Source organism: Callorhinchus milii, unplaced genomic scaffold (assembly GCF_018977255.1).
Source record: "Callorhinchus milii isolate IMCB2004 unplaced genomic scaffold, IMCB_Cmil_1.0 Scaffold159, whole genome shotgun sequence".
Taxonomy (NCBI): Eukaryota; Metazoa; Chordata; class Chondrichthyes; order Chimaeriformes; family Callorhinchidae; genus Callorhinchus; species Callorhinchus milii.
In genome coordinates, this window is record NW_024704900.1 from 39,104 (window position 1) to 48,685 (window position 9,582).

Consider the following 9,582-nt stretch of genomic DNA (forward strand, 5'->3'; position numbering starts at 1 on the left):
CTCCATTGTCATCACCGCTCCCAGTTTGTGCAGTTAAGTCTCTCAATGGGAGATAAACGATTCCACTGGCACAAGCCAGGATGGAGAGTCACGGTATGGTCGTCTTATACCAATTGTTTGTCATGCTGATATGTAAACAATCCCTTGATACGCTGGCTTTGTCTCCATCTGGCTTGGGACCAAACAGGGCAAAGGGGATGGGGCTAATGGTTAGAGCGTCACCACACCATTTGTATGTAGACCTTTTTTCAGCCAACCGTGCTAATTGGTGGTGCGAAACCTCTTGACAGGATTGTCATTGAACCACATTTTGCTTGTCTCTATATGCAACTTCAGTGTGATACCAAGGCTACCACTTTAAATACATGGCTCCACCTGAGTTGGACTGGGGCAAGCTCAGCCCTGATGAGGCCAAGGTTGTACAGTGGAAGTAATTTTCAGTTGTCAGATGGCTCAATACCATTTCTGATCCTGTGTTTGAATCTGGAATTTCTGAGATCTAACTGGATTCTCAAGTTTAGTAAATGGCCACAGCCTAATAACCAATGATTGGACAGGAGGTTTTTGCACTTAATTTGGTTTGTTGCATTTCATTAAAAAAAAAGTACATGCAACACTTTGCAGGGCATATTGTGGGGCCTTAAATGTGTAAAGGTGTAAGTGACGAAGTATATTTGGGACACCCGGATTCTATTCTTTAGGCCTTTCGGTAAAGTCACGTAGGTTCAAAGGAAACAAACGACGTTTCAATCACAACACAAGCAGTCGTCATCAGGAAAAGGGAGTTAGCTTCTAAAGGCAAACTATTAATAAAGGTTTGAATGAGCGTAGGCCAAATGTCAGCAGCATGGACAGGGCAGCTGTTAATGTAAGTGGTGGACGGCGATCACGATGGTGGTGGGGTTTTCCACGCTTGGCCTGCCACCACGGCAGGTAGGCTGAGGTGGCTATGTTAGTGTGAGAGATGTTAATGTGAGAGGTTAGCACGTTAATGGCAGATTGCAGAGCCGCAACCTCTTGGTCGGTGCGTGAAGGTGGCTGAGACATTTTAACCAGTTAATGTAAAATCAGTCTAAAAAATAACTATCATTTGAAGGTGGTAGGACGGGATCACATCCAGTTATGACTTTACTCTGGTTGATAACATCCCTCCAATGATTGCTCAGTTTGTACCCATCTTCTCGGTTGAAATTGTCTATGGATGGCTTCATGAACGAATCTTGTTGATAGCCAAGAATATGAATTCCTGCAGTCACAAAAGCTTCAAGTTAGAACAGTGGCCAAAAAACAGGACTATTGGATTCGACGTCTTCAATGAGAAGTGTTTTCACCTCATGGCAATACCATAAAACATTATACTGTGTTAATGGTCAGCTTATAATATAGGCCTGCTCCCTTGGTGTCAGGATTCAAGCATCAATCTGCTGTTGTGGTGCATGTAGAACCTTGCCTCTAATGGCTGTAGGTCATGTGAACCAGTCGGTGTACATAGACTATTCAAGCTTCCTTTGCCAGGCCCAGGAGGTTCTCCAAGTGGATTTGCACGATTTAAGGCTGGGACATCCTTCAAGCCAATTGTGATGTAATGGAGCTGTATGGAAGAAGTTGCAGCCTAAATTCAGTTTCAAGCCCATTAAAAACAATTGAAAATTACTTTTGATCAAACTCTTTGTGGTTCTTTCGGTAAAGTCACGAAGGTGACTTAGGATATCCGACCAAAGCTTAAAGTTTAAAATAATCATGTTCATCACTTCCTCCAAGTCCTTATAGCTACTTATGACAAGAGCTGTGCCACACTATTCCTGGAACATCCTGTTACTCATGCAATACCTAGATCCAGTCTTCAGAGTCAATATTTCCAAGCTATTCATTGGATGAAACTCACGGATCATGCAGAAACAATTGTATCCATGGATGGGACTGAGGTTTAAGGGTATTCATGTTAAAGATCATTACAAATCTAGTGTGGATGTGTATGGTGTAACAATCAGATTTTTTTTTTAAAAGCTTGTACACTGCATATTCACGAATGTACATTTTTTCATGTGTCCCTATTTATCATGAGTGCATGCCTAAGAGGATGGATGTCAAGCACCGATTAATAACTGCTCATTCTAGATTACTTTTGCAGTGGCACCGAGCACTTTAATGCCTCATTTAAGCGATCACTGATGAATGGATCAGGTTAACATTCATGTACAAGTGCTTTGGAAGTATCAAGTACTCACATACGTGCATGTTTAGTCAGATCTGAATGGGAAAAAACCCTGGAAATAAATAGCAAAATGCTGGGTTTTTTTGTCCCACATTCATTAATCCAGGAAAAATCTATGGAAGTGGCTTTGGTTGGATGTAAGATCACAATAAAGGGTTCACACTTTGCACAAAGGCAAGGAACGTGTCACCTGCTGTCTTACTCATTCACCACCAATCAGGCATCTCCATTTCCTGCTGCCGAATCGGATGGTAGGCATGCGTTTTTACCAGCAGCCAGTTTCTCAACAATGCTGAATTATTCATGTACACTAAATGTCCCCCCCCCCTCACCCCCAAAGGGTGCACTCAATAAAACTGAAATTTTACTTTTTTTTAAAAGCTTCAAAGCACTGTTTTGAGTTGGACAATTCAGTGATCACCATGAAATAAAAAGGCACACGAGGTCAGTTCATTGACTCAAGATGTATTAACAATACAGGTTGACCAAAACACCTCATATGAGGACACCGTACTGCTTCAGCACCGCTGTGTACGCGCAGATCTTTTTCTCCACGTTCTTCTCAGCTTTTTGCGCAGCGTCTACATAAACACACAAAAACACAACACTTGCATTAAGCTGAGTCGACCATCAGAATCGAGTTTTACCATGGGCGTTTTTGGTAACACCGTGTTTGCCCTCTCAATCCATGGGGTAGAATAGAAATTTCATTGCATACTCCCATGCAGAGCCACTGCCTTCGAGCATGCAGAATTTTGTTGCTAAAATGGTAATTGTTATTGCCCTTGCTCCACCTCAGAAATTAGGTTTCTATCACACTCAGTCAAACAATGTAGGTAAAAGTAAAACATCATCGATGGAGCGGCATGGGCGCATTCACAAACTGATATTTAAAGGGGTAACACCACTTTCACCCTTGGCATTCATGTTAGACTTAAACTACTGCTCTGTACATGCACTATAATGGTTATGTCATAGGGTGCAGCTCTCTATTGTGCATCACAACTGTCGTGTGGATCTGTACGACTGTTGTGTACCGTCAAATAAAACGTACACGCTCTCGTGAGTGGCGTGGTTAACGTGTGGTGGGGGGACTGTTGTGCATTGCGAACCACTGTCTTCTTCTTCGTTTCGTAGTGCAGCTTGGCTTTCTGCTTCCTCTTCTCCTCCAGGGTAGCAGTCACTGCCTGGTACTTCCAGCCCACTTCATGGGACAGGCGGCCAGTACTGCAAACTACGCACCAAGCGCATGCCAAGCATACCAGGCAACACACTCACACCAGGCACACCACACACACACAACACACCAACCATGGCAGGCACAAGCACACCACTCCAAACAAGCAGAACACATCAAACAATGCACAGGACACACCGTCACCACAACACACAAGGTGAGTTTCGAAACATTAAGCAGTGGCCAAAATCTCAACTGTCATGAAACCATTAATAAGACACTTTTTGCAGTTCTTAAAGTTGTTACTTGCTGGGAGTTATTAATATGGTGGTCTAACACCACCATTCAGCTTCTGTGATTGGGAGCCCTGGCTCAGATGGTAGTGCATGTAAGTGTAATTTCACTCTTGCTAAAGTCAAAGAAGTGTTAAGTTAGCATCACTGCCAGGGGCTCACAGATCCTCATCGAAGCTTCAACAGCGCGGCACCAAGGGGCACACGGTCCTCATGGGCGACTCCTTCAAATTGAAAGCCTCCGGGGCACCAAGTGGGTGCGTGGGTGACTACTGGTCCGATTGTCAGCAGGGCATGGTCACATTTAAGGCAACCATAAGCTTTGTCAACCTCATTACATCGCCTGGGGTGTAGAAATCGGCCACCAAAGATATGGCGACTGGTATTTCAATGTTCTACACACTCCTACAGTCCCCCAACTCACAATTAACTGGAGATATCAACCATATCCACCCTTTAGATCTACATTGTACCATGCTTGCACTAGCTGAAGACATTTTGTAAAGATTTCAATCACTAATCTAATCAAACTTGGTATGCGTTAAGATTTGTAAAGTTCAACACATGCAGCACAATGGTTGTGCTGCTGCTCACCTTGCGTGTGGGCTTCAGACGGACGACTTTGAGGGCAGCCGGAACAACCATGCGCTTCCTCTGTGCAGACACCACAGTGTCAAGTCACAATGCATCCACAATTGTTCCATGCCAGGTCACATTAGCCCATCAATAATCATTAGTGCAATGCACAAGACCACTAAGAGAAATACAATTTACATCAAGTGTTAAGAATTTTATTTCAATTATATTCACCATGTTTGCAATGATTCACCCCCACAATGTGATCAATTGTTGAAACATGGCATCTATTTTTTGGCCTCGTGGCAACACTTGGAATTGACCATGGTATATGCTTAGTATTCGGACGAACGAGTGAATTCACTCAATGCCGCTTGAAAACATTTGACATACAAGTTTGATTTTTAGAGAAATCCGAAAATCAACAGCATAGTCCGAAAAAACATGAACTAGATACTCTTTGGGTCTTTCGGTAAAGTCATGTAGATATAAAAATATTAACTAGAATTGTATTCCTATACACAAGGACCCGTGGCATAAACGTAAAACCCAATTTAATCACTCTAATCATCCCCATTCACTGCAGAGAAAGCCAGGCTATGGTTTCAACTTATGTAACATTTAGCATCTTACAATACCAACCTCGCATGGAGCAATGTACATAAATCAGCAGAGTACTGCAGTAATATTCTATGCCATGGTGCGAGCTTCAGAAGCCAGATCCGTAATGGGCATTTTTTCATCACGTGTCAGGTTGGCAAAGGTTCTCATCATCAGCTGCAGCAACATGGCATTCTTCACAACTATCCGACGTTATCACGGGGGTCACAACATGTGGCCGTTCTGAGTAGGCACCTTGTCATAGGGCGGTGGGATCCCGTCAAACACCTTCAGGCGATCCAGTGCGGCCTGGCCCCGCTTGGTCTTGTGGGGCACCATGCCTGCATTGCACCAATCGCAGCACAGGAGTGTTAATAATGTACGAGCTGATCAACAATACTGCCGCAAACTCGGGAGGACACACATGCAGGACAAAAACCTACCAAGTCTTCAGGACACTTAACCTTTGAGTTTTAAACTATTACGACAGATGTGGTTTTTACACCTTTGCATGGCCTATACAATGCCAAGGAAATCCAAGTGAGTTCATTCACATGCAGCAATGTACTAAAGTTTAAGAGGTAATACTTTTGAACGCAGTGGTCGGTTGCTAGCCTCAGAAGCCAGATCCGTAATGGGCAACTTTTCATCACGTGTCAGGTTAGCAAGGATCCTCATTGGCTGCAGCACTACGGCGTTCTTCACCACAATTACCTCAGATCCCGCACCTCCTATTAGCACGGTTGGCTACAGACGGTGTGAAAGAAGTTCACACACACAACTAGCAAACAGCATTATATCACAGGGAGTGAGAGCCATAGGATTGTGGGATTCATCATATATCTCATGTTACCTGCTGGGAGTCATTCGAGGTAGAGTTTTTAAAAGGACAAACTCAAGAGCCTTATTCTTTTTTTATGTAGTTAAAGGTATTATTTAAATATTCCAATAGTGTCTATTGCTGTTTAAAGTCAGACTGTCAGATTCATGTTGGACCATTTAAGCCTGCAGACTCCCCCATCTTGGTGGTACTAACATAAAAATGCCATCCAGCAAACATGTTTAACAATCCTGGTTCTTCAACCTCCACCTTACAGCAGGAAATTCGCTTTGTTAATTCACCCCAAAGAAAATCGCCACCAACTCTTCTATAAAAGGCCACTTTACAGGTAGGCTTGTTAGCCACTTGGACGTTCTCATACACGCGAGCAGACGGTGGTGCGGTGCCAATGAGCAGTGCAAGTATCGAGCAGTACCTCTCACTGTCCGCCAGAAGATGCGGCTAGGCGCACGGAAGTGGTACGGCCCACGCGACGGGTTGGTGTTCATGCGCTTGCGCAGGAAGGCCAGGTACTTCACTGTGGAGAAGAGGAAGAAACTGCATGCTACTCTAGAATCTGTTGCATCTTTGAACACTAGTTGTATCCATGACGTCTCATTGGATGGCTGTGTCAACTGCAGCAGCACTTTTCATGGCTATGCAATGCGGGAATGTGAAGGATATGTCGGTTGTGTTGACATGTTTCTCTGAAGATCTTGTTCAGAATTAAATTCTGCTTTTCTCGGTTCATTTGTGGGATGTGTAATGCATTGTCGGCTTGCAATTTATCATGTTGAGATGTGTCGATTAAACAGACCACAAGGGCAGTTTCACGTAAATGTAGTACAGGCATGATTAAATCATGCTGAAAACAAGCCCAGGCTCAGATGGTAGTGCATGTTAAAGTAATTTCACGGTCGTGAAACTCAAAAAATATATTTGATCATCATCATTGCCAGGGACCCGTGTTGTTCCAGCAAGCTCAATTATCAACAAGTGCTTAAGGTTTGATCTTACCAAATCAGCAATATCATATAAACGGTTGTCTAGGATTCTGTGCCAATAACCACATGAATGTCCTCACTTACGCTTGTTCCTGTAGAAGTTGCCCGAAATGTTGATTCCCTCACATCGTACAACTACCACTTTGTGACCTGCACATCAGACACAAGCAAGTACAATTTAAGGACTACATTAAATCGGACAGAAATTCATTTTTAGTAAATACCAAGGCAATATGCTGATATCAAACGTTCTATGCAGCCACACTAATCGCACCTGGAGTGCAGAAATATTTGTTTTACTTCGTTTTTTTTAAGTAACTGCCAATCCTATCCAAGAACTAAAGGGTTCTGACCAATGGTATCACTAAGCTGTTAAGCAAGTTTAATGGTGATACACCAAGGGATTAATAATTATTAAAATGTGCGGTGTCCTTGGATGGACACATTCCTATGCATGACAACCAGCTCGCTTAAAATCAACAGCTGCATATATCCAGACCAAATGTAATAGTCTGCATCCATGTGTTCGTGGAGCAGTGATTATTTTCTTCATACGGCAGTGGACTAGCTTTCAAAAGTTGGGTTACAAGTAGTGATCAGAAAACAATGGGTACCAATTGCCATGTCACAATGTATAGATGTTTACCACGAGGCATCCACTGAATCGGCATATTAAAAATGTTAGGCTAATAAAATACCAAATAAAAATCAAACACACGATACTGTAAAGTACAAGGAAAAATCCTTGAATAAAATTGTGATCCTGAATTTATGACCAATGAATTTCATGGTACAGGTTAATCATTACACCTATATGGCCAATCGCTTTCGCCATGCTTTTTCATTCAACGATCACCCATATAAACAGACCGATGTTCAACAAGGACTCTCTCTCAGGGCATCAGGAAACATCTAGTTATCAATAATTTCACAACCACACAACAAGTCGAACACGCGTGAACTGAAGTGTTTCGCTGCTGTTCTGTGCCTTTGCTCCATCTCAGATAATAAGTTCCTATCATGCTTAAGTCAAACAATGTAGGTAAATTTAATGCATCATTGATGGAGCAACAGGTAAATGCGAAATTCGATACTAAAAAGGCGATACTACATTCACCCTTAGCATTGGAATATATCACATCTGAACAGCTACTCGTGTATACATAACGAAATGGCGTCCAGTGCCGAAATTATACGCGATTGCTTATGACTTCATTGGGCCCTCCAACGAGTCGAATGAACAAAAAAATACATCAGCTGCCTTGTTTTATTTTTAATTCAACAATCGCGTGCGTGTACATTACTCACCAATTAGGATCTGCTTGGCAACGATAGCCGACAGACGACCGAGCAGGTGACCCCGCCCGTCAATCAGAAGCACCTGGAAAGTACATCAATGCCCTCATCATGCCGTGTGCTTATGTGCGGCCCTGTTTATTCAGTGGAGAATCGCTGCATACGGATCAAGGGAATTATATGTCCATCCTTAACCACGTTGGTCATTGCACGCATGGGGGCACCGTCTTCTGCTGCGCGGTTACGTACTGTACTGTATATTAGACACTGTACATTTGTACGCACACGAGCGTTAAAGTCGCATCACTTTAATTAAACAATGGCAAGATACGGAGCCACAACGTAATTCCAAATTGCATTTACCACGGTATTTCCTGTACATTTGTTTGACTCTTAAGGGTTTCACGTGGTTATAAGTGAGATAAGAAACGTTACGTTTTTAATCGTGAGATTGAACAAATTCCCAACATGTTCAGATAAAAACGCAATGATACGAACATAAAGCGGAGGCGCACGCGCGTCACATTACCGCAGCGTGAAAGTAGCCACTTAATTTTATTTCATACTCTTGATGCCAAGTGTCTTAAACCACATCACTATGCAGTTTACACGAGGGCTTCATTAATTTCCGTAAAGGCTGCGTGGCCATCGATTCCTACACCGCTTGACGACGAGACGTTAAAGACGCGCGCCAGATCATTAAACGCCGGCCTCGCGGGGCCGGCGCTGCCCAAATGAAACACGAGGCGAAGCGTCTCTGCCGCCTGTCGGCCCAAGGGCCCGAGCAGGCGGCAGTGGGAATTCCACATCGCCAAGATGGTGACCCGCTTATACACGAAATCCCAGTGTGTAAGCATGCCATTACTCGGCTAGCGAGGATGTAAACCCGATGTAGTCAACGAGTCTTAAGCCGCTTAAACAATTCAGAACTTACAACTATAACCACCTCCAGGCGCTAGCACACTACAGACTACGGGCACGCAAACAGTTACACGCGACAGTGAGCGTCACAAACACAACTATTCACCATGCTAGTTCACTGTGAGTATTTTACAAACTATTTTAAAACAATGTAACCCTAAGGCCACGTGAGGGGCACGGAGCCTCGCCTCAACCAGGCCAAGGCCTCACATGCCATATCAATAACACAACTTTCGCGCAGTAATTAAAAACTAAACCACTAGATATAACTGCCACCAAATCTACGTGTTAACGAGAACATTACACGCCACAAACAAGCAAACATAGAGCCAAGCAACAGCGTAACGACGAAGTGAGATTATGCCGCACGGAGCGCACCTTCTGAAAGCGGTCCGCCATGGTGGCAAAAGAGAGAGGCGCGGGGTTTCTCAGGCTCACAAGTAGGGGCCGGGGACGTGCGTCATTGCGTCACTTCCACCGTACGCTTGCAATGACGTCATTACGCAAACTGGCGTGCTCTTGCGCAACGTGCAATGAACGCTTTTGATGGGCACGTCATCACGTACTCAAAATGAACATGACGTGGCAACGTTCACCGTTTGAACGTAAATTTCGATTTAAAGCTTTCGTGACTGCAGTGATTCATCTTCTTGGTTCTTTCGATAAAGTCACGTAGAAGG

General features: G+C 43.7%; 1 protein-coding gene and 6 non-coding genes across 7 annotated transcripts; all 7 read right to left on the minus strand.

Annotated features, from left to right (window-relative positions):
* Window positions 1-2,710: 2,710 nt before the first annotated feature.
* LOC121851836 (60S ribosomal protein L13a-like) lies at window positions 2,711-9,326 on the minus strand. Its single transcript, XM_042345926.1, has 9 exons — window positions 9,281-9,326; window positions 7,994-8,066; window positions 6,770-6,835; window positions 6,118-6,219; window positions 5,117-5,202; window positions 4,280-4,339; window position 4,087; window positions 3,324-3,449; window positions 2,711-2,796 (listed from the first exon to the last, which is right to left on the minus strand). The coding sequence occupies exons 1-9, from the start codon at window positions 9,299-9,301 to the stop codon at window positions 2,711-2,713; spliced, it is 621 nt and encodes a 206-aa protein (XP_042201860.1). The 5' UTR covers window positions 9,302-9,326.
* On the minus strand, window positions 3,004-3,077 carry LOC121851840. Its single transcript, XR_006085990.1, has one exon. It is a non-coding gene; the product is annotated as a small nucleolar RNA SNORD34 (small nucleolar RNA).
* LOC121851839 lies at window positions 3,759-3,840 on the minus strand. The gene has a single exon (XR_006085989.1). It is a non-coding gene; the product is annotated as a small nucleolar RNA Z195/SNORD33/SNORD32 family (small nucleolar RNA).
* On the minus strand, window positions 4,968-5,040 carry LOC121851842. The gene has a single exon (XR_006085992.1). It is a non-coding gene; the product is annotated as a small nucleolar RNA SNORD50 (small nucleolar RNA).
* LOC121851838 lies at window positions 5,475-5,544 on the minus strand. The gene has a single exon (XR_006085988.1). It is a non-coding gene; the product is annotated as a small nucleolar RNA SNORD50 (small nucleolar RNA).
* Window positions 6,559-6,641, minus strand: LOC121851837. Its single transcript, XR_006085987.1, has one exon. It is a non-coding gene; the product is annotated as a small nucleolar RNA Z195/SNORD33/SNORD32 family (small nucleolar RNA).
* Window positions 7,679-7,753, minus strand: LOC121851841. Its single transcript, XR_006085991.1, has one exon. It is a non-coding gene; the product is annotated as a small nucleolar RNA SNORD34 (small nucleolar RNA).
* Window positions 9,327-9,582: the final 256 nt, after the last annotated feature.

Bases quoted from the DNA above. Each gene is read 5' to 3' on its own strand.
- LOC121851836 (XM_042345926.1), bottom strand. From the start codon at position 9,301: ATGGCGGACCGCTTTCAGAAG. The intron at 5,203-6,117 runs GTACTGCTCGAT...GGTGCAATGCAG, and splicing joins CTTCTGGCGGACAGTGAGAG to GCATGGTGCCCCACAAGACC. The intron at 4,340-5,116 runs GTGCCTACTCAG...GTGTCTGCACAG, and splicing joins TCCCACCGCCCTATGACAAG to AGGAAGCGCATGGTTGTTCC.